Source organism: Stegostoma tigrinum, chromosome 12 (assembly GCF_030684315.1).
Source record: "Stegostoma tigrinum isolate sSteTig4 chromosome 12, sSteTig4.hap1, whole genome shotgun sequence".
Taxonomy (NCBI): domain Eukaryota; kingdom Metazoa; phylum Chordata; class Chondrichthyes; order Orectolobiformes; family Stegostomatidae; genus Stegostoma; species Stegostoma tigrinum.
Genome location: NC_081365.1, coordinates 19935893 through 19961127, shown reverse-complemented (window position 1 = coordinate 19961127; position 25235 = coordinate 19935893). Strand labels below are relative to the sequence as shown.

General features: G+C 40.7%; 1 protein-coding gene across 1 annotated transcript in view; it reads left to right on the top strand.

Moving 5' to 3' along the window:
* si:dkey-229b18.3 (uncharacterized) overlaps positions 1-25235 on the top strand; it is a 42885-nt gene that overhangs the window by 1272 nt on the left and 16378 nt on the right. The window contains exons 2-5 of the mRNA XM_059650169.1: positions 4767-4837; positions 6719-6944; positions 11653-14408; positions 18756-18977. Of these exons, the coding sequence (XP_059506152.1) occupies positions 4767-4837; positions 6719-6944; positions 11653-14408; positions 18756-18977 (3275 nt within the window). The remainder of the gene's footprint in view (positions 1-4766; positions 4838-6718; positions 6945-11652; positions 14409-18755; positions 18978-25235) is intronic.

Below are 25235 nucleotides of genomic sequence, written 5' to 3'. Positions count from 1 at the left end.
CACGGTTAAACCGCTGTCTTCCCCTTTGTTTTTCCAGCTTTCTTAAAAGTTTATTTTTAGTCAGGCGGTTTGGGGCCAGATTGCTCAGTTCGCCTGCAGCGATCATTGATTTGTTGAACTGACTGTTAGAAATGCACAAGTGTGATTTGGCCTGTCGCTGCTTCCCTGCGCCACCTTGTTTCTGTAAAGCCGGACACATCTCCTGAAGGCCGGAGAGCTCAATGGAATGGTTGGGGTTAATGGCGCAATATGCTGAATTACAAGAAAGATGTCAGTAGTAACTAACAATTAAAAATAAATTCCGATTTTGAGTAATGGAAGAAATTTGGGTTAATTGACATTCTTGAGTACATATAGAGAGCTTCCAGTGGTACAAAGGATGTAATGAAGGTTGGTTTCCGTGGACAACCTGGGTTCGTGATGTCATGTTTGTTTGGTAATCTGAGCCACGTCCTGTCCAAATCTTATTTGCTTTGCTCTCTTTCGCCATGCCGGTTGAATCCAGCTTTTTTCAAGCTTTCGGTTCAACTGCATTTCTGTTGTAGAGCTATTAGTGTCAAGTGGCTATAAAGTTATCTGAAATTTCAGTTCCTTTTTTAATGCAACTCGTTCATTGTTTAGGAAATTGTGCAAGTACCCTATAAGTCCATAGTTGTAGTACCTACTTCAGTATTTTCCATTGCTAGCGGGCTGTCCTACTTAGGTAGCTCATTAAGGGCCTCTAGTGGCAGAAAATCATGATTGCAGTATTTATGGTAAAAGCTGGTTCTTGTCAAATTTCTCAATTTGTTGAGAATGGAGTTACTGACCCATTGTGCCTTGAACAAATTTCGAGGCTTTTTTGCCTGACCAGTGTGTCATCTGACTTATGCTGTGGAATGGTAAGCAGCAGTTGAGTTGAACCTACAATTGTGAGATCTATATTAGAGAGCCATACAGCGCGGAAACAGACCCTTTGGTCCTTACCAGTCCATGCTGACCATAATCCCAAACTAAACTAGTCCCATCTGCCTGTCCCATATCTCTCCAAACCTCCTTCAAAACTATAGTTTCTATGGAGAAATAGATCCTAAGGTTGCTCCCCAAACTTTGGCATTTAGTTTTTGAACTTAATTTCAAAGCTGTATTAATGACAATTCTTTGGTTATTAATTTTAAACTTGATGTCTTTGATTTAAGTTATGGATGTGGTAAAATGAATAATTTACAAAAACAATTACATGCAGCCATTTTTACATGACATTTGGAATATTTTAATTGGTGACAGTAAAATATCTTACATTTGGAGAATATGGCAAAATATGCAAGAAAAAGAAATTAATACCATTTTGGAGGGTGAGCTGATAAATAAGCGGCCACTAGTATTCGATATGGGCAAGTGGTGAAATCCATATGCAGCGATACAGGGCACAACATGGGAATTCGAGGTATTGGTTGATAACACTGGCTATAAATCTAATTAGATGTTAGAATTACAATCATACAAGTAAAGCACAACGTGGAGGAGATATGCACCTGGACAAGATGCTGGTTTGACATCTGGAAAAATGTTGTAAAGGCCTTCTACTGACGGCCAGGGATACTTCGATATTGAAGACAGCACAAAGATGACAACCGCCGTGCAAACTAGCGTAATACAGGTTTTTCTGATGATAAAGAGGGGTGGAGATTTTTTTGTCTATTTATGACTATTAAGCATGTTTACTAATTATTTTTGGAGTTCCGTGAATCCCTAAAGTAAAGGAGAATGGATAAACTTGGGAAAGTTTAGACTTAGAAATTTTATGCAGAAGGATGTGGAGAGGAGGAATAGACTACTTTTTTGGGGGAGGTGGAGAGAAAGATAGTGTAGCACCAAGAATTAGGAACTTGTGGATTGACCACTAGCTCAGAAAATATCGTGCCCCTTTCCTGAATTTCTTATGAAAGTAAAGAACAAGCATCTTTGTGACCAAAGCTGCTTTGTGAATTTTTAATCTGAGTCACCATTGGGAATTTATCACACTTTATCATGTGAAGGTGAAAAAGAGGAGCCTCCTCACACTAGTCAATTTCACAGCTGCCAATGAATGCAAAAGAGGAATACAATTAAGTATTTCTCATATAAAAAGAAGGAACTGTGTAGAAGTCAGCTGAAGGCTGAGGAAGGTAATAATTTCTGAACACCTAAGGCATGTATGGCAAACCTATCAAGTCCTTCAGAATTCAACTATAATATGGAGATTACAAATTGTAGGAGAACAACATTAAGAGCTTGAGTTCATAAAGGAATGCTTAAAATGACCATTGTAAATACTATTAAGAAGTGGTGCCAAGTCTGGAATTCTGCATTTGAATCCTGGCAAAGTGGAATTATGGTCCCGGGTTGCATTGAAGGACCTAGATAACAAAGTGTGGAGCTGGATGAACACAGGCCAAGCAGCATCTTAGGAGCACAAAGAGCCCGAAACATCAATTTATGTGCTCCTAAGATGCTTGTCCTGCTGTGTTCGTCCAGCTCCACACTTTGTTATCTTGGATTCTCCAGCATTTGCAGTTCCCATTATCTCTCACCACAATTGAAGGACCTAGTATTGGTTTGGTGCCGCAGATCCCAGTGGCAGTTGGTTTTTCCTTTGGAATGTAAATTTTTTTTTAAAGACACATAAATGCATTCCTTTAAAAATGAGTGATGAATTTTGAGATTTACACTTGTTTTAGATGGGATGGAGGAAGTTATCTCCCTGAACGTGGCCTTTTCCACATGCAGCAAGACTTGTACAGCATTTAGGCTTGGGCTGATATGTGACAAGTAATGTGTGGTATAAGTGCCAAGCAATGATCGTTTGCACAGGGGCTTTATTATAGCTGAGTCCCCAACCATCAACATCTTGGAAGGTGTTTTCATTGATTAGAAACTTAACTGAAGCAGCTATGTAACTACAAGAACAGATTAGAGGCATGAACTTCAGCCCCCGCCACCGTAAAGTCTGACCAAAGTCTACAGGATTCAAGTTAGGATTGCAATGAAATATTCTCCACTTGGCTCAATAAATGTATACTTTTTAAAAATTCACTCGAGCCGTGGGCAATGCTGGCTGAGCCAGCATTTATTGCCCATCCCACCTTGTCCCTGAGAAGTTGGTGGAAAGCTGCCTTCTTGAACCTCTGCCATCTGTATGTTGTAGGTAGATCACAATGCTGCTACAGAGGGAATTCTAGCATATTGTCCCAGTGACAGTGAAGGAATGGTGATACATTTCTAAGTCAGGATGGTGAATGGCTTGGAGATGAATTTGCAGATGGTGGGTTTCCCGTGTATCTGCTGCCCTTGTCCTTCTAGACGGTAGGCGTTATGACTTTGGAAGGTGCAGTACAAAATCTTTGGCGAATTTCTGTAGTGCATCTTGTAGGTGATACTGGAACTGTTTTCCAATTAATTTATTCAGATGTTATTACACACCTCTGGAACAGCTAAGTCATGTACTTGGAGCTCCTGGTAGAGATACTACCACTGAACCACAGGAACCCGTTGTGGATGGTATCAACTGTTGGTACTGAGCATTGACAATGTTGCTCCAACAACACTCAGGAACTGGGCATTAGATATGATAAAGCAGCTTGTTTGACCATCACCTTACCCACCATCTTAAACATGTGCTTCATGAGCCTCTGATGCACTGTGTACCATCTGCAGGGTACGCTTCAGCAACTTGACAGGGTTTTTTCTGTTTTGGTTTTTGCAGCACCTTCCAAACTTGACTTCTGCAACCTGGAAGTGCAAGGGCGATAGACATGTGGACTTGCCACCACGTGCAAACTCCCCTCCAAGCCCATCATCTGACTTGGAACTGCATTGCTGTTCCTTTCATATCACTGGATCAAAAACGTGACACTCCCCTCTCAACATCACTGTGGATGTACCTATACTTTGTGGATTGGAACAGTTCGAGAGGTTCACTCATCTGGAACAACTTGAGGGCAGTTATTAGATGTACAGTAAATGTTGGCCTTGCTAGTGATGCTGTGATCTCATGAGAATATCTGGGGACTATCTTTCATGTATCTGAAGCTGGGTCACGGTTTGAGAAATTTCGTAAGTTCATGCAAGTTTCATTTCAAAGTCAATTCAATTTTAGGGAGTATTAAAGGATGCTTTAGAAATTTACAGCATCGTAACTTGCTGTGAATTTTGTCAGTTGAACGGCCATTCACACTTGAGAAATCAGCTGAGGTACTGTTTCGTTTTGAGCAGATACTTTGGCAAAAGTCTATTTTGTGGAATTATATTTTTGCCTTGCCTCTGGAATCCGTTGTTTATGAAATAGGTAATCTTCCTTAAAGCACAGGAAATCAGATGTGCAGCAACTGTTGAAGAATTAAGACCGACCAATGTGACATGTTCACTGCTACTTTCCGAGAGCCGTAGGTTTGGTGTTTTTTTCCTGGGTTCCTTCAATATTTATTTTGTGCATACAAGAATATTAGAATTCTAGTGAGATGACAAATCAAAACAATCGGTTCATAACTTTTGAGTCGTTATGTGGTTTGGATGAAAAGATCCTGGACAGATTCTACAGTGATGGAAGAATGTAATCAGAGGTTGATGCAAAGTCTTGTGTTAGTCGTGTGGTTATTTTCTCTATAATACCATCAAAAGCTACATGTAGTTTTATATGGATGTTTGACAACGAGACCATAGAAGTGGTTTAAGAGCAAATGTAACTAATGCAACTAGTGTAAATTGATCAGTTTATATATTTTCTAATGCAACTCCATCTATTTCAGGGATGTTTCCGGACATCAGAGACTATGTCCAGGGATGCAATCAATGTAAAGATGGAAAAGATAATCTTCTGGTAAGTGTTGGGAAAATAAGCTGATAGTATTAGATTTATGAGAATTATGGGTGAAGGAGTAGAAAAGCTATAAGTGTGGTCATGTTAATTTGTTTTGCTTAGCTGAATATAAATTTTGTCCTGAATAGGTTCTTGGGCTCTTTAGCCCATTATGACTGGTGTTCAAACTCCATTTGCAGCCATGGATTTTTAATCGCATTTCCTGCTGTTTTCCTTTTCTTTCATCCTGTATCCAATTCTGTTTCAAATAATCATTTTAAAGGCAGTATTGGATAGATTCTACTCAAACAAAAGGGTGAAAGGGTATCACAGATGTGTGGGAATATGTGATTTAGGTTTAAAATCTGATATTTTCAAAAATTACTGCTAATGGTGAAGTAATCCAGTCCTAATGACTAACAGTAACATCCATTTATGTAGCAGCAGAGGACCAGGAGTAAGCATTCTACCCTTCAAGTCAGCTTTGCCATTCTAGATCATAACTGATTATATAGTGTTTTTTAATACAATAAAATATTTTGAAATGCTTCACAGGAGTATTGTCAAACAAAATTTGACAGTCGCACTGGTAGATATTAGGATATGTGGCCAAGGCTTGGTCATCCGGCTGAGTTTTAAGGAGAAGGAGAGAGCAATGGAGAAATGGAGAGGTTTAGGGATGAAATTCCACAGCTCAGTGTTGAGACAGTTTAATATCAAGAATGGTAACCAGGCCAGAACTGGAGGAATGCAGATATTTCAAAAGATTGCAGGGCTGTAGAAGGTTGAAGAAAGAATGTTTCAAAAGGGAAAAATGCACATGGGCTTAGGTGGTGGAACACAGCCATAATTGCCGAACCAATAAAATTTGGGGTACTTGAGGCCAGAATTTGAATAGCATAGAGATCTTTAAGGGTAGAAGGGCGTGAAGGTTATGGCAATAGGAGGGGGCAAAGCCATACATTTGAAATCAAGGATGAGAATTTTAAAATTACTAATGTTTTTGAACCGGATATAACTAAGTCAGCAAGCACGGGCATGATGAATGAAACAAACTTTGTCAGTCTACCAGAGAAATTAATTTGATGTATTAAGGACTCCAGTATTGAAAACAGTTGCGTTTTTAGTGTTTATATTGAGGCCAAAGTAGAATCAATTCAGAGAAGTCTAAGCCTCAGGTTAATAAGATCCCAGAAGCATGTTGATTTTTACTGACATTCTTATAAGCATTGCTTTGAGGAGTTTAATAAACAAATCGGTCACATTAAAATGCTGATCGTTAACTCTTCTACAGGTTTGTTTTGAGTTTTTTTGTGCTTTCAAGTTATAATATTGATGCAAGCAGTGTTTTTTTTCTTCTTTTGGTATATGCAGTATTTATATTGTTTCTAGCCTAATACAAATGAAAAGGGATCTATTGGCTGGATGGCTGATATGCAAAGCAGAGCAATGCCATCTGCATGCATTCAGTTCCCATACAGGTTGTAATTTACCATGAAGATCCTAACTTTTTAACTTCTCTCCTTGCCCGAGGTGTAGAAATTCTTGTGTTAAACTACCACCGGTTGTGTTTCTGTAATAAGAGAGCGCCTATGGCTTGGTAGCATTATGGCAACTTTACCTTTACAGGTTAAAATTCAAAACAATATCAAACATTTATCTAAAATTGTACCCATTGTAAATCATGTATACTTGCAGTCTGTAATTTGTGAGTTGATTCCATTTTCTGCCTTGAAGTACTGATACACCTTATGACAAAATGGCAGGAGATTAATTTGTGTTTGTGATGTTTAAATTGTGTTTGAGCCTGTCTGGGAAGGCTACTAATGGAGATCAGATTTCCCAGATGGAAGGAGTGAAATAAATGTTGTGAAAAGTTACATTTGTATACTTTTTTGGCAGATTTCAGAAGAAAAGCATATAACTCGTGAATTGCCTACACACTGCACCAAAGTGCTTGAGAGACTGAACAATCAACGCTCTAAAGGCCTTTTTTGTGATGTAACTTTGATAGTGGAGAAAACATCCTATCCAGCTCATCGTGCTGTGTTAGCAGCTGTTAGTGAATACTTCCAGGATCTGTTTTCAGAGAAGGGATCTACTTCTAATAAAATTGTGGATTTGAAAGGTGAAGCATTTTGAAATGATTATTTGTTTTATTTCTAATGTCACCTTAATGTAGTGCACTGACTAGTTCGGAGGACATGGATTCAACTCCATGCTGCAGAGTTGAGCGTGTTATGTAGGCTGACAGTTAAACCCCTTCAATACTGAAGGGGGTGGTGTGCTGTGTCAGAGATGAATTTTTAAAAATAAGACTTCAAACCATATCTCTGACATCATTTGGACGTAAAAGATTATGTTGCATTATTTGACGAAGAGCAGGGAATCCTTTGTTATTCTACCTAGATTTGGCCTTCAATTAACCAGTTATTTATTTCATTACTTGTTGAGATACCTCAACATATGCAATTTGGCTGTTATGATCGCCAAAGAAAAAATGACCACATTTCAAAAGATCAATTTATAGATCATTTTGGAACTTACTGAGGATGTGAAGGATACCAAGTAGAGTCAAATTCTTTCTTGTACTTTTGCAAGTGTTACAGGTGAGTCTTTGACATACTGTGGTGACTGGCCAGAGCATAATTGCTGTTGAGTAGCTCTGGACCATAGATGTCAAGCCAGAGTAGGCCATTTGGCCATCAAGTTTGCTCTGCCATTCAGTGAGATGGCTGATCTGATCATCTTCAAGTCCACTTTCCTGTCTTATCCCCATAAACCATTTATTGCCTTATGACTTAAAAATATCTCTATCAGCTTTGAACATACTTAAGGGCCCAGCCTCTATAGTTCTCTGTGGTAAAGAATTCTACAGATTCCCTATCCTTTGAGAGAAGAAAGTCCTCCTCTATCTTTGTCTTGAAGGGGCAATCCCTTTCTCTGAGATTATGCGATCTGGTTCCAGACATTTCCACAAGGTGAGGCAACCCTTTGGCATCTACCCTTTTCAGCTCCTTAAGAAACTTATTCATGAAAGTTACCTGTCATTTTTCTGAATGCCAATAAATACAGACCCTATCTACTCAACCTCTACTCCTTTTTAAAAAATTACTCTACTAGGGATCAACCTAGTGAACCTTTTCTGGACTGTCTCCAATGTCAGTGTATCTTTAATCTTTAGATTGAACCGAAACAGTTCACCGTACCAGTTGTGGTCTAATAACTGCTTTGTAATATCTTAGCAAATCCTTCCTATTTTTATACCCTATTCCTGTTGAAATAAAGGTTAACAGTTCATTTGCCTTCACTGTTACCTATTGAACTTGTATGCTAGCTTTTTGTGGTTTATGTGTGAGGATCCCCAATCTCTGTGTACTTTTTTACAGTTCTCTCTGTTTAAATAGTATTTAGCTCCTCTATTCTTCCTGCCAAGTATATAATCTCTCACTTGCCTCACATTATAGTCCATCTGCTGCTACTATGCCCACTCGCTTCTCTGCATCCTGTCTTCCTCTCAACTTTCCGTCTGCCTATAATTGTTTCATCCGTAGACTTGGTAAGAGAATATTCACTTTCTGCCCCTAAGCCATTGATATCTGTTATAAATAATTGTGAACCCGACTCTGATCCCTGTGTTGCAAATTGCTATCCTGAAAACCCCACCACTCCCAACCTTATACCAAGTCTACTGTTAGCCATCCCTGCGTTGATACTATTAGAATACCATGACACCATAGACTCCTGTCGTATTAAGTAGTCATGTGGGTGGTGTCTTATCAAATGCACTTTAGAAATGGAAATGTCTTGCATCGTTACATTCCCCATTATCTATCCTGCATCGTGTTGCCTTAAAAAATTCTAATAAATTCGTCAAGCATAATTCCTCCTTAATGAGGCAATGCTGACTCTGCTTTATTATGCGTTTTTAAATGCTGTGCAGTTTCATCTTTTATAATAAACGGTCTTGTTTTTCTAGTGGCAGTTGTTAAAATAACTGCCAAAATAAACAAAACTGTGGATACTGGAGATTTGAAACACAGCAAATTGCTGGAGAAACTAAGTAGGTCTGTCCGCGCCTGTGGAGAGAAATCAGATTTAACATTCAAGTCAGACTTGTTGAACTCCTCCAACAATTTGTTTTTGTGTGTTCAGTTAACTGATCTATTTTATCTTTTTTAAACCCCTCCCTTTTTGAATAAGAGTGTTTACATTGGCAGCATTCCAATTCTCTGGACCTTTCCTGGAACCCAAGTATTCTTGGAAGACTACTGTAGGTGAAGTACCTTAATCCATACGTCTGAAAACTGCAAAGACCTAAAAACCAAAGGTCTTTTGAATAAAAACCAAAAGAACTGCGGATGCTGTAAATCAGAACAAAAACAGAGTTGCTGGAAAAGCTCAGCAGGTCTGGCGACATCTGTGAAGGAGAAAACAGTTAACGTTTTGGGTCCAGTGACCCTTCCTCAGAACAATGCTAACTCTTTTCTCCTTTGCAGATGCTGCCAGACCTGCTGAACTTGTCCAAAAACTTTGTTTTTGAAAGGTCTTTTGAAAGTGGACTCAGGCAGACCGTCCTGAGTTTGGGCAGTTAGGAAATGAGCTTTGGGGGGAAAAGAAGTCTTTGCTTTTAAAGCAAAGGACTGGAATGGATCCAAATTGGCTTGATCGTGTCTGAGATGGTGTCCTAATGGATCTGAAAACCAAAAGCATTATTTTCCGAAAACCAGTTGGCCCCAAGATTTTCCAATATGCAAGTTCATCCAGTATCTCTCTAGCTGCTTCCTTCAATTTTCTGGGCTGCCACTCATCAGGTTGAGGGGACTTACTCAACTGGCAGTAGGATAGCCTGCTTTTAGTTTTATGTTGTATGGGTCAACCAAGGTTGACAGTTAGGCTTTTAAATGTTGAGAATTTTACTGTTTTTGATTGTAAAAGGTTATATACCTTTGCTGAAACAAAAAAAATCTATAGAAACGTAGCAATTCTGGCAACATATTTGAAGAGCAAAACAGATGATATTTCATATTCAATATGACACTTCAGAACTCCTCTGTTCTGAAGAACTGTCATGTAAGACTCAAAATATTAACTATTTGATAGATGTAGCCGAGTTTTTATTTCATTCTTCCAGCATCCTCAGTAATAGCTTTTGAGCATTTAATGCCTCTTCTGTTTGCCAGAAAAGCTCAACCTTTGGCTTATTGACGCTGAAGTTTGACCATCGAAGGACATTAGAGTTAATTCTCTTCCACTAATAATTTGATGAATAATCTTAACAAAAGTTCTTCATGAATTTCCTATTAAGTTGTTAAAATGTGAAATGATGTACAGCAAATAATGATTGAGGTAAACAAGTGATTCACTTTAAGAAAAGTTAGTTAAATATTGGTAGAAGAAAATAGAAATGTATGGTGGTATCAGAGGATGAAGTAATTTAGGAGGCTTGTGTGAAGCATAAACGTTGACATAAACCTGTTGGCCGAATGGACTGCCTTTGTGTTGTAAACCGTGATGCACAAGTAATTCAATTACTGCTTTTACTTTTTAACTTACCGATACTTTTAGTTTTTATGGGTTTGGAAGTGCTGTTTTGAGCACCGTTCACTCATGAATGAACTTGGAGGAAAACATTAAGATCTGTTGGTATTACCAACTTGAGTAAAGTGCAAATTATTGAAAGTACAAGTTTAAACCTCATGTGGCCCAGGGCACCAAGGTATGTACCTTTATGACTTTACCCTATAAGCCAGGCTATTTTTTCAGTGTATTTAGAAGAATGCCACTTATTAAATTTTAAGGCCACCAATTAAGGTTGTAATGTTTGTACAGTTGCAACATCAAGATGATTTTAGTAGTTTGCTCCAGTTCAGAAAGTTTAGATTAAATGATACTGCAGAAAAACATTAGTTTGATAAATTTATTTCATGTCCAATGTCAAGAATTTCTCTGTGACTGAGGTGTCACTGTGCAAATTTCTCATTAGAGCTAATATTCTCAATGCATATTACATGAAATTGCTTCTGTTATATTTTCTAAGGTGAATTGATTGCCTTAAAGGTTCAACAGTTATTGAATCACAGCTGAGTTGGCTGGCTGGTCTGTGATGCAGAATAATGGTAACAGTGTATGTTCAACTTTTGTACCAGCCGAGTTACCACAGAGCGCACTCCTTTGCAGCCCTTTCCCTTGCCTGAGCGTGATGAGCCTCTGGTTGAACCACCATTAGTTGTCTCTCTCTAGTGAGTCTAATTGGACTATGGCAACTTTACCTTTATCAGAGTAACTTGTGATAAATGTTTAAATGCTCATTATTTAAAATCATGATTTTAAAAGTTAGTGAAAGTCTCTTGTGAAAGCATAGAAGTTGCCTCAGATGTAAATCCAAACTTGAGGAAATAGAAACCATATAGTGCAATACAATCATCAAATGGAATAAGTTTGATTCCACTGAATGTGAACTGGAAGGAAGCATAGACGAGACCAAAAATATGCTAGAAATGTACTTCAGTAATGAAGTTCGGGAGAATCGGTCCAAATTTTCAATAGAATTACATTTCTAGTCTTAAGGAATCCTTTGTGATGGTGATCCTGAAACTGTTTTCAGATAGCACTGGATGAAGTCAAATTTGTTATTTGCTATCAGGGGGGAAGAAAAAAATTTAGGTTCTTCAATTCAAAGTGAAATACCTTATTTCCTTTTTTAACTTTTTGTTAATAACACTTGAAAACGGAAGAAGTGTTGCTTGTAGAACCATCATTTATTGAGCAAAGTGCCAAAGTATTTACTCTTTTAAGGAGATAAATGCAATTTATAATTTTGTTTTGCCTTCTAGGCTTCAGTAGCAAGAGTTTCCTTCCGCTGTTGGAATTTTCGTACACATCTTCGTTGTCACTGAAACCGGATTATTTTGCTGAGACATCTGCTTTAGCAAGACACCTGCGGATTTGGGAAGTGGTTGAGATGTGTTCAGCGTTGCATAAATTCCATGGAACAGGGAACAACAAAGCACATGAGGAAAGCAACGAAGAGAAAAAGGAATTTTCTTCATTTGAAGCTTTTATTGATCAGTCTTTAACTGGAGCTAGACAGCATGTTTCAGATATTTGTTCAAAGTTAAGTCAGTTAGAAGATGGCACAACACATCAAAAAGTGGACAGAAATGTATTCGGTGCAAGAGCACATTCAGCAATGATTCAAGGAGAAACAAAAGTCTCAGATTTTACTGTTAAATTTCAAGAAATGCAATCAGGACTTCTCAAAGACAAAGTGACTCCAATCCATTGTGAAACCTCTGCCAATAACCTTGAAGCAGAAACATTGGAGAGTTCAAATCGACGATTTAAATTATTTGACTTTTATGATAAAACTCCATCTAAAATCCTCTCAAAAGTTAAATCTCTCTCCCCACAAAGATGTCCATCTGCAAATAAAGCATTGAGTAGTGTCCCTAATTCGCTAGATTTTAGATTAGCTGGCATGTCAAGAAATGCTAGGCAAAGAAAATGCAACTTTGAGAAAGCTCCCATAAAATCCAAACCATGTACAAGAATGTCAAAGCATTTGAATCGTAACATTGTCAGCACTCAGGACAACTCTGGTTGTAAAGGAATGAATGCACTTCTCCGATCACCTGTTAGACAAATGACCACTGAAGAAGAACTTTATTCTCCTAACACAACAGAGAAATACAAATTGCTTAGTGTTTTAGGGTTACGGAGGAAAACTTCTGTTGCAGATGGTGAAGAACAGGCTGGTTGGAAACAAAAGAGAAGACTTAGACAGCCTAAAGTAAAAAATTATTCATTGCTTACTGGGACAAAGAGAAGAAAAATAGACATTGCAAAAACTCAATTGCAAGATGACTGTATTAAAGCAAAAGCACTTGCCAATTGTTTTGTTGTCATTGAAAAGATTCTGCCATCAGTACAGAAACAAAAAGTCGACAATCAAAAATTAAACAAAACAATGCTTGCACTAAACAAATCAAAATCTTTAAGTCGTAAAAATAGTGTCTCTCAGGGTCACGCCAAAAAGGAAATGGCTTGCATTCCAACTAAGACACAAGTAAATAATCCTAAAGCTAAACCTAAAAGCCGAAGCAGTTGTCTTGACAAGAAAATCCAGCATGTGAATAAATTTAGTGAAGGCAATAGCCAGAGGAATATACCTTTAACAAAGAAATCACAACACTGCAAATTAGATTCCAGTATTTTGCCAAATGTATTGAGGAATAGGAAGACGTTCTGCAGAGAAGACAGGAAACAACAAACAGCGTTATCAAAACCTCAGTCAAATGACAGCAAGGATACGGAAGGCAGTTCATTGACTAGAAAAAGTAGAAGATGTGCCAATTATATGTCTGTAAAAAGTTCTCCCTTGCAAGGAAGCACAACATCTAAGGTCTCACCCTGCCTGACAGATGGTGTACCTAGTGCCAGACGGAAGACGAGGCATTCATATAATTCATCTTTGAATTATAGCACTTGTAACTTAACAGACTTGGGTAGCAAAATACCAAGTTGCCTGCAAAATGCTACTCTCAGAAGATGTGCATCTATCAGAATGCTACCAAATTGTTCTAGATCATTAGATCAGACTCCAAAACTAATGGAGTCATTTTCTGATGACACTTCTATGACCATGTCATCCAAAACTGAGACACAAGTTCTGGATGAGAATTCTTCAAATCAACTGTCTGAGAAAGCAGTGGTAGGTAATGTTCAAAAGTTTAAAGGGAAATATGAAGGGAATAAAGTAGTTCCAAATGTTCACCAAATCACTTGTGGAGTGAGAAATGAGCAGAAGAGGATGACTCAACTAGATAGGAAGCCAGTAGGAAATGACCAGCCTGTGCCAGCACAATTGAGGTCTAAGCAGGAGACAAAGAAACAAGAACAGTTAAAAACTGTTTTCAAGGACCCAGGAAAGCAGGCTAGAACTGCTCCATGTGAAAAAATGCAATCTGGAAGGAAAGTTAAAAACACAAGGTGCCGATCTTTAGGTGCTGAAAACCAAAATTCAGGTACTGTATTGCACAACATTCAAACTGATGGAAATATTCCAGTACTTGGTAAAAGAAAACACATACCAACACAAAAACTGATTGAAGCTGGATTTTCTTTTGGATTTTTTATGTCTCAACGTGAGAAAAGAACTGACATACTCCAGCTACCCAATCCAACCAAAAGTAAACAATTTGAATTGTCTCCTAGTTGTACTCTGAAGGGTAGCTGTGCACCTAAAGCAAAGGTGGATGTGAAAGATTCTAAGCAACCCATCAAACAAACACTGACTAACACAAGGCAGAACTGTTGCATGACTAAACGTGGCATTGGAGGAAACTCATGCTCAAAAATTTCAGAAAGGACAAAAAGTGTAGCAGCACAAAATAATAAAATGAAACTAGTTGGCTTGTATGCAAAGAAGCTAATAAATTTGAATATTAAGAATACACTCTTGGATAAAAGGGCAAAGCATCCTAACATGATAATGAAAGATGAACAACTGTCTACCTCGCAGAAGGCAATAAAGTTGCAAAGAGTAGCCAGAGCTAGTTCGAAGCTCATAGGTTCCAAGGACCCACCAAAGGTATGCTTCTTTTGTTTGAGAATTAATGTCAGTATTTTTGATGAGGACTAAGATGACAAGATAAACCATGGAAATGGAAATGAAGATTAAGTCTAATCATTTTGCACCCAAATTGACTGGGATTGTAGTTTACTTATAAGTAGAGGCAGTATGTTCAAAAGTCAAAGAAGTTTTTTGCTAATTCTTCATAACATAATTAGGCCTCAGCTGGAATGTGTTTAATTCTGGATGCCATGCTTTTAGGAAGGCTCTTAAGGCCTCACAAATGGTTCAGACGTGATTTACTAGAATGATATCAGAATTAAAGGACAGTCTGTACTATCTACAAGATGCACTGCAGAAATTCACCAAAGACCCTTAGACAAGCGCTTTCTTAAACCCTCAACCACTTCCATCTAGAAGAACAAATGGCAGGTACACATGAGCATCACCATACGCAACTTCCCCTCCAAGTCACTCACCATCTTGACTTGGCAAATATATTGCTGTTCCTTCGCTGTCGCTAGGTCTGAAATCCTGGAATTCCCTTACTAAAGGGATTGTGAGTCAACCTACAGCATGTGGACTGCAGCAGTTCAAGAAGACAGCTCACCAAGAACCTTGTCAAGTGCAGCCTGGGACAGGCAATAAACACTCTGGCCAGTGACGCCCATGTCCCATGAGCAGTTAAATAAAAAAGCAACTTTTGTCTAGTACCTTTAATGTTAAACATTTCATGATGCTTCACAGGTGCATTATGAAGAAAAAATTGACACCAAACAGTATAATATTAATGTGGATGAGGTAATTTTCATAGAATGCCTTCAAGGAGAGTAGAGGTAGGGAAGGTTTTGGGAGGGAATTCTAGAACTTAAAGCTGAAAGTATAGCCACTGGGGATAGATTAATCAGATCCAGATCCAGATTCAATCAGCAATCAGCCTGTGAGATATGTGGACTGAAAAGAGATTACAAAGAAAGGAACAGTGACCTCTTTTAGCAAGACATCTGGATGTAACCATATAGCATGGATTCATGAAGGGTAGGTCATGTTTAACTAACTTGGTGGAATCCTTTGAGGATATTACTTGGTGGACAGTGGGGAACCTGTGGAAGTGGTGTATCTGGATTTCCAGAAGGCATTTGACAAGGAGCCACATCAAGGGCTGCTACATAAGATAAGGTTGCACAGTATTACAGGTAATTTATTGGCATGGATAGAGGATTGGTTGACTAGTAGAAAGCAAGAGTTGGGGTAAATGGGTGTTTTTCTGATTGGCAATCAGTGGCTAGTGGTGTGCCTCAGGGATCAATGTTGGGACCTCAATTGTTTACAATTTACATAGATGATTTGGAGTTGGGGAGTAAGTGTGTGTCAAAATTTGCAGATGTCACTAAGGTGAGTGGTAGAGCAAAGTGTAGAAGACACAGTCTACAGAGGGATATAGATAGTCGAAGTGAGTGGGCAAAGGTCTGGCAGATGGAATACAATGTTGATAAGTGCGAGGTCATCCATTTTGGTAGGGATAACAGCAAAATCGACTGTTTTAAATTGTAAAAAATTGCAGCACACTGCTGTGCAGAGGAACTTGGGTGTCCTTGTGGATGAATTGCTGAAGGTGGGATTGCAGGTGCAGCAGGTAATTAAAAAGCCAAGTGGAATGTTGTCTGCCATTGCTCGAGGGATGGAGTTTAAAAACGGAGGCTATGCTGCAGCTGTATAGGGTCCTGGTGAGACCACACCTGGAGTACTGTGTGCAGTTTCGCCCTCCTTACTTGAGAAGAGATGTACCCGGACTGGAGAGGGTGCAGAGGAGATTCACTCGGTTGATTCCAGAGTTGAGGGGTTTGGGTTATAAGGAGAGACGGAGTAGACTGGGATTATACTCATTGGAATTCAGAAGAATGAGGGGAGATCCTGTAGAAACATATAAGATTACGAAGGGAATAGATAAAGTAGAGGCAGGGAGGTTGTTTCTGCTCGCAGGTGAAACTAGGACCAGAGGGCATTGCCTCAAAATAAAGATAAGCAGATGTAGGACTGAGATCAGGAGGAACTTACTCACACAAAGGATTGTGAATCTGTGGAATTCCCTGCCCAGTGAAGTGGTCGAAGCTACCTCACTTTTTAGGGCAAGGCTATATAAATTTTGAACAGTAAAGGAATTAAGAGTTATGGTGAGTGGGTGGGCAAGTGGACCTGAGTCTCAAAGATCAGCTATAATCTTGTTAAATGACGGGGCAGGCTCAAGGGGCCAGATGGCCGCCTCCTGCTCCCACTTCTTATGGTTTTATGACGCCATGTCGGGATCTGAAAAAGATGAGAGTTTTAAAATTGATGCGTTAGTTAACCAGGAGCCAGTGTAGGCCAGTGAACAGAAGGGTGATGGGCCCTTGCATTAGCTGCAAAGATGCAGGCAGCTGAGATCCCAGTGACCAAGTCTCTGAAGGGTAGAACGTGGGGTATCAGTGTAGGAGTGTTCCTCGACAGAGTAGCTGATGCAGGGTTAATGTTATGATGCTATGGAAATTGGCAGTCTAGGTGAAGATGAGCACCTTAATGATTTTAGCTGTTACATGCTGAAATTCCCAGTGTGCCCTCACTAATATACTTTTGAACTACCTAGTTAGTGGAAGAACATGAAATTGGTGGTATTGTTCAATTTTTCAGACCTTAAGGCCGATTGGAGGAAGGTGGATGTATAAAATGACCACTTGACCTGATGAGCAGACTATAATTGATCCCTCTTAAACAGAAGCCCAACTGTACACTCGAATAGCAGCATAAAGCTGGTACTGAGGTGTATTATGGAAACGTGTTTTGTAAGCAAATACATGCAACTGGCAAAATATTTTGTCATGCCATTATTTATTAAAATGCTGCCAGTAAAAGCCAGAGAACTACATACTGGTAAAGCTAATATCAGCGGTTGGTATGTTGTTGGAGGGGATGCTGAGAGACAGAATCTACATGCATTTTGAAAGGCAAGGAATGATTAGGGACAGTCAGCATGACTCTGTGCATGGGGATATGTGTCTCAAAAATTTAGAGTTTCTTGGTGAGGTGACCAAGAAGATAGATGATGGCAGAGCAGTAGATGTTGTCTACATGGATGTTAGCAAGGCCTTCGAGAAGATAGACTGGTTAGTGAGGTTAGATCCCATGGCACCCAGGGAGAGCTAGCCAGTTGGATACAAAATTAACTTGATGGTAGGTGACAGAAGGTGATGATAGAAGGTTGTTGTTCAGATTGGAGGTCAATGACCAGAAGTGTGCTGGAAGGATCAGTGCTGGGTCCACTGTTGTTGCCAGCTGCATAAATAGTTTGGATGAGAATAAAGGGCGGATGGTTACTAAGCTTGTAAATGATAACAAAATAGTGAACAGTGAAGAAGGTTATCTAAGAGTACAGTGGTATTTTGATCACTAGGTGTGAGCTGAAGAATGGCGGGTGGCATTTAATTTAGATAAGTGCAACGTGTTGCATTTTCATATCACAAACCAGGGCAGAAATTATGCAGTTAATGGTCGGGCATTTGGGAGTGTGGCCAAACAGAGGTCTAGGTGCAGGTAGTTCCTTGAGAGGGGGATCACATGTATGGGGTGGTGAAAAAAGCATTTGGCACTCTTGCTTTCATAGGTCAGAACATTTAAGTATAGAAATTGGGACATCATTTTACAGCTGTACAAGACATTGGTAAGGCCACATTTGGAATACTGAGTACAGTTGTGGTCAACCTGCTATAGGAAATATGTTATTAAACTTGTATGGGTACAAAAGTGATTTACAAGTTTTGAGTTGTAAGGTGATGTTGGATAGATTGGGACTTCTTTCTGTATAGTGTGGGAGGCTGAGGAGTGATCTTAGAGGTTTATAAAATCATGAGGTTCGTTAATAAGGTTAATAGCCAAGGCCTTTTTCCCCATGGGGAGTCCAAAATTAGGGGGCATAGGTTCGAAGTGAGAGGGGAAAGCTTTAAGCGGGACCCGAGGGGGGGTTCATGTGTGGAATGAGCTGATAGAGAAAATGGTGGAACAGGTACAGTTGTAATATTTAAAAAGACATTTGGACAGCTGCATGGATAGGAACGGTTTAGAGGGATATAGGCCAAACGCAGGCAAACGGGAATTCTTCAGTTTAGGAATCCTGGTCAGCATGGACAATTTGGACCAAGAGGTTTGTTTCTCTGCTGCATGACTGTGACTCTACAATTTATTTATGTCTTTAGTTTCATCGTGAGGTGCTACACATAATGAAATGCTGAATCTTGTAACACAGCACATTGAATGGGTATGCACTTTAAGATAATGAGGAAAATAAGCCCATACAATCACGTATAATGCCACGGCTTTATATATCTTCTTTAGAATTTGCGGGGAGCTGCACAAATACTGAAGAAAATACAACCAAAAATTAGTGCATCATTAAAACTAACAGCAAGAAGAAAATCAGTAACTGGAGGAAAAGTTAAAAAGACCAAAGTTTCACAATCCCATACCTGCCATGAATGTAGCACAACATTTATAAACTGTGACTCGTTGTTTGTGCACAGAATGAAACACATTAAGGGGAAGAACTGGCAGTGTCTGGTAAGTACAGAAACTGTTGTCTGCATTTGCATAAATGTAATTAGTAAAAATCTTTGCTTTATAAGGGTGGAGCACATGGGAGTATTTGCATTGCAGGAGTTCCTCCTGTATGCAAGAAAGGAAGCCTCAGGAAAATTTTTGATTGTATTAACACTTCCATTATATATCCTCCTTTGCTCGGCTACTCTGAAGTCATTAATTGGATTATCTTGATGTTTTTCTGTTGCAGGACTTTAACCAACTGTATCAAACCCTGACTCCTTTTTTTTTGGGACGTTGGTGTCACTGGCTAAGTCACCGTTGCATTATTTATTACTCATCGCTAGTTTCCCATAGTCACTTAAAGGTCCCCACATTACCGTTGTGTTTAGAGTCATATGTAGACCAGACCAGGTAAGGACAGCAGGTTTCTGTCCCTAAATGACATTAGTAGGACAGATAGGTTTTTAATGACGTGAACATTAGTTAAGTGGTCACCATTCATTTTTCATTCTAGATTTTATTCAGCCATGATTCAAACACCTGTCCTCAGAACATGAGCATAAATTTATGGATTACTAGATCAGTGATGTTACCAATATGCCACTATCTCCCCGTTTTATAAAGTGATGTGGTTTCCACAGAAATCTGCATTATAGCCGGGGCAAAGGGTAGAACGTTATAAGGGACTGAGCAACGTGGGCAGTAGTGAAATTTGTGGCTGACTCCGGTGAGAAGTCCAGAAAGAGCATCTTGCGCTATCTTTGCTTTCAAGAGCCAGGGAGTTTCTTGCTGGTCACTCAAAAGTTAACAAGGGAGAGTATGGCTTGATAAATGCTTTGTTTATGGTCCAACTCACCTCATTTAATAGTCAGCTTCCTATCTTAAGAAATGCACCAAACAAGCAAGATATCAAGAAACCTCAACGTGGAAATCAGAATGGGTATCTGGTGACTTAACCTTGCTGCTTGTTCCAAAGTGCATCACCGTTGGACACTGAGTGTGTTCTGTAGGCATTAGCCGTGCATCAATCTAATACACAGACATTGACATCCAACAGATACTGAGCCTCTTGGAGCCCCCATGGCACACCTCTGATCCATTTATAGGATGCTATTGTACTTCACTGATGTTTATGGGCTGCTGTAGCAACTGTCTTTGTAAACCTTGCAGGCAAGGTTACTGTGCTGTCAAGGAAACGCACCCACTTCTTGGACTGTACCATGCTGCATCACTATTTGATTTCATTTTATGTTGCAGCATTCATTCACTCTGGTCTTAACTCGATGCTCATAGCATCCCTGTGTTGTCTTTGTGTATTTTGCCCCTCAACCAGAGATTCTAAACTGATGTTACTTCTGAAACAAAAATAGAAAATGCTGGAAAAACTGGAAAGGTGTGGCAGCATCTGGAGAGAAGAAAACAAGGTTAACATTGAATCCAGCATCATTTCATCAGAAGTGCATTGGTTTCAAGAAATCCAGTTTATTGACACCAACTGCTGCCTCTCCACCATGGATGTGCAATGCCCCTATGCATCCATCTCCCATCAGGAAGGTCTAAATGCTTATTTGAAAAAAAGGCCTTAAACCTTTGAGTTCACAACCTTTCTCTGCCTGGTTGAGCTCTTCATCACTTTGAACAACAACTCCTTTGATCCCTGTCACTTCCTTCAGGTCAAAAATGTGGCTGAGAGTACCCACGAGTCCTAGTTTCGTCTGTCTCTTGTGGAGCGTGTGGAACATTCTTTGTTATAATCTGACTTGGGTCCCGACTAACAGTTCTTTCTCCAGTACATCAATGGTATCCCTCTCGTCTGAAGTTGGAGAAAAAAAATTATCAATTCTGCTTTCAATTTTTATCTTTCTCTCACCTCTGGTCTCCCTGTGACTCTGCCCTTCCCTTCCTTGACATGTCTGTTTCCATTTATGGGGATTGGCATCGTTTGGCATTCTGACATCGTTTACAAAACCCATCAATTTCCACCGTTCCCTTGACTGTATATCCTCACACCTTGCTTCCTGTAAAGACTCCATTCCAGTCTCCAAGTTTCTCCATCACTTTTTTCTGATGATGTCACCTTCAACGAGGGTCCTCAGATATGTCTACCTTTTTCCTCAACCTCGAATTCCCTGCTACTGTTGTTGACAGAACTGAGTGGCCGATCCACTTCCTGCATTTGTGCCCTCATCCCTTCCAAAACGATGATAGGGTCCCTAGTTCTCGCTTTCCACCCTGGTAGCCTCCACATCCAAAGGATGATAAGCTACCATTTCTGCCACCTCTACTCTGATGCCACCACCGGAATCTCATTCACGTTGCCTCCCTTGTCAGCATTCTGCAGGGACTGTTCCATCCAGGACACCCTGATCCACTCCCCCACTTCAGCACCACCTAACACCACTTGTTGCCACATTCCCATGCAGTTGCAAAAGGTGTAGTACATGCCCTTTTACCACCTCCCTCCTTACTATCCCAGGCCCAGAAACACCTTCCAGATTAAGCAATGATTTACATGCACTCTCAGCCTAGTCTAATATGTTCACTGTTCACAATGTGGTTCCCTCTATAATGGGGAGACAAAACCTAGTCTGGGTGATCGCTTTGCAGAATACCTTTGCTTGGTGCAGAAAAATGACCCCCAGCTTCCAGCTGCCTGCCATTTGAATGCTTCATTCTGTTCCTTTGCCAATTTTCTGTTTTGGGCCAGCTGCAGTGTTCCACTAAAGGTCAGTGCAAGCTGGAGGCATTTACCTTGTCTTCAGCTTTGGTAACTTATACACCTCAGGACTCAACATTGAGCTAAACAGTTCCAGGACATAAACACCTTGCTGTATGTTCGTTACCCACCCCCACACCTCAGAGTCATGTTCTATTTTGTTTATTCATTCATAGGAGTTGGCGTTGTTGGCTGCCCAGTAGCTGTTGCTTGTCCCCAGTTGCTCTTGAGAAGGTGGCGGTAAGCTGCCTTCTTGAACAAGGTCAGAAGTCTCACAACACCAGATTAAATAAACCTGTTGGACTATAAAATCAAGCTTTTGGAGTGCTGCTCCTTCAGATGAAGACTCTTGTGGTTTTAAGTAAACCTGTTAATCTGTAACTTGGTGTCGTGTGACTTCTGACTATCTATCCCCAGTCCAACCCTGGTGTCTGTACTTGAACTGTTGTAGTCCACATACTGTAGATTGACCTACAATACTCTTAGATGGGTTGCTCTTAGCATAGTCTGCAGTTTCAACTTTAACACTTCACGTTAGCTTGCATTTAGCACTCATTTCTCTTCTGGCTTATTATCAGCAATCAGTTTGTCTGCTGCTTCTTTCTCTTTTTTTCTCTATCCCCAGACTCTGTCTTCATTTGTGCAACTTGCTCCCATCATCTGTGTAAATACAAAAAAAAACCCAGTTCTGACAATGGGTCACTGGGCTTGAAACATTACCTTTTTCTCTCTCTCCAGATGCTGCCAACTTTACTAAATTTATCGAATACTTTGTTTTTGCTTTGGAATGCCGGCATCACAGTTCTTTGTTTTATACATTTGTCTTGCTTTGCCTTTTAGCACAGGCACATAGGCAGTAAGCTTGTCATGTTTGCCAGCAGACATGTCCAGGCACAGTAAGTGGAGGACAGTCTTTGATACTAGTCCAGGAGCTTGGGCATGGTCAGTTAGCCACTTGGAACACTCGCAGTCAAGATCTGCTGCACGTAAGTGGTGAGGAGCCAAATGTCATGCAGCTAATCACTCATCTTGCATCTGCCTGCTCTATTTTAGACTGTTTACTTCCTGCAATGAGAGAGAGATATTATAGAGGATGAAGCAGCTATTACTTTTGATGCAGCTGGAAAGTGCCTTGGCAAGTGACTAAGCAGTGCAGAGAGCATACACAATTAATGTTATCATGGTTAAGGTAATTGGAATGAGTGAGAGAAGATGTTGCAGTATGAATGATCGAACATGAACTTTGGGAGGTTGGTACAGTAGCAGGTGAGGTGAGGGTGATTGCCCTTAGCATCAGAATCACATTTGACCAAGTGTGGTATTGAAGAGTTCTACCAAATCCAGAGTCAAATAGATTTGGGGTAAACACTCTGCTGATTGGAGTGATATCTGACACAAAAGAAAATGGTTGTGGCGGTCAAAGGGTAGTCATCTAAGCTTCAGGACATCCCTGCAAAAGTTCTTCAGGGTAGTGTCCTCGGCCCAACCATCTTCAGCTGCTTCAATCACTGAGCTTCCCTATGTCATAAGGTCCAGAATGGAGATGTTCCGCACCATTAGCAATTCCTCAGTTCAGTTTCATTACCACCATCGAATTCCACACTAACAACATCTTGGATGATCGTTCACTGGAAGCTGAACTAGACTAGCCATATAAATACTATGGAATAAGAGCAGGTCAGAGGCTGTCTTGCAGCAAGTAACTCACTCCCTGACTCCCCAAAGCCCCTCCACCATCTAGGAGCAACCCCATTTACAAGCCATAAGTGAGCAATGTGATGGAATATTCCCCACTTACCAGGATGAGTGCAACTCCAACAGTATTTGAGCTTAACACTGTTCATAACAAAGCAGCCCATTTAATTGACACCGCACTCACAAGTATTCAGTCCTTCCACAAGACTAATTGCAGGAATTCACCTGCTAAGATGTGACCTCCCAAACCCATAGCTACTATCATCCATATGTATGGAAACACTGCCACCTGCAAATATCCTCTAAACCGCTCAGCATCCAGACTCAAAAATATATCATTTCCTAATGGCATTGTGGATTTACATATGCCAAATGGATTGCAGTTGTTCAAAATGACAGCTCACCACCATCTTCTCAAGAGTAGCAAGGGATAGGCAATAAATGCTGGCATAGCTAACATTGCCCACGTTGCATGAATAGATTTAAAAGAAAGTATTGATGAGAAGATGGCAACATTTATGCTAGTGGATGATGAAAGGTGTTGACCACCTTCCTACAATGCTGACATTCTTCCAGATGGTTAAGACTGCTCTAACCTGAGTGGCAGCAGCAGATCAAGCTGGCATGGCCTGGTGTTGTGGCCGCCACTGATGGTTTGCATCAACCCATTTTCCCAATCTGCAATGCTGGGCACCTTCCTACTATGTCAGACAAATGTGAGGCACTGTGCAGGGCAGCTAAACACTGGTTCTTGACTGGCTGCATAATGGCCATTTAAAGATGACTCAGGCACAAAGAATGCTGGCCTTTTCACAGATACATGCTGAGGATGATGAAATGTGAGGCTGGATGAACACAGCAGGCCCAGCAGCATCTCAGGAGCACAAAAGCTGACATTTCGGGCCCAGACCCTTCATCAGATAGGGGGATGGGGTGAGGGGGAGGCGGACCGAAGATGGAGAGAAAAGAAGACAGGTGGAGAGGAGAGTATAGGTGGGGAGGTAGGGAGGGGATAGGTCAGTCCAGGGAAGACGGACAGGTCAAGGAGGTGGGATGAGGTTAGTAGGTCGGAGATGGAGGTGTGGCTTGGGGTGGGAGGAAGGGATGGGTGAGAGGAAGAACAGGTTAGGGAGGCTGTTTTTGGGATGCAGTGGGTGGAGGGGAAGAGCTGTTCTGGTTGTGTGGTGCAGTGGGGGGAGGGGACGAACTGGGCTGGTTTTGGGATGCGGTGGGGGAAGGTGAGATTTTGAAGCTGGTGAAGTCCACATTGATACCATTGGACTGCAGGGTTCCCAAGCAGAATATGAGTTGCTGTTCCTGCAACCTTCGGGTGGCATCATTGTGGCACTGCAGGAGGCCCATGATGGACATGTCATCTAAAGAATGGGAGGGGGAGTGGAAATGGTTTGCAACTGGGAGGTGCAGTTGTTTATTGCGAACCGAGCGGAGGTGTTCTGCAAAGCGGTTCCCAAGCCTCCGCTTGGTTTCCCCAATGTAGAGGAGGCCACACCGGGTACAGTGGATGCAGTATACCACATTGGCAGATGTGCAGGTGAACCTCTGCTTAATGTGGAAAGTCATCTTGGGGCGTGGGATAGGGGTGAGGGAGGAGGCGTGGGGGCAAGTGTAGCATTTCCTGAGGTTGCAGGGGTAGGTGCCGGGTGTGGTGGGGTTGGAGGGCAGTGTGGAGTGAACAAGGGAGTCACGGAGAGAGTGGTCTCTCCGGAAAGCAGACACGGATGGGGATGGAAAAATGTCTTTGGTGGTGGGGTCGGATTGTAGGTGGCGGAAGTGTCGGAGGATGATGCGTTGTATCCGGAGGTTGGTGGGGTGGTGTGTGAGAACGAGGGGGATCCTCTTTGGGT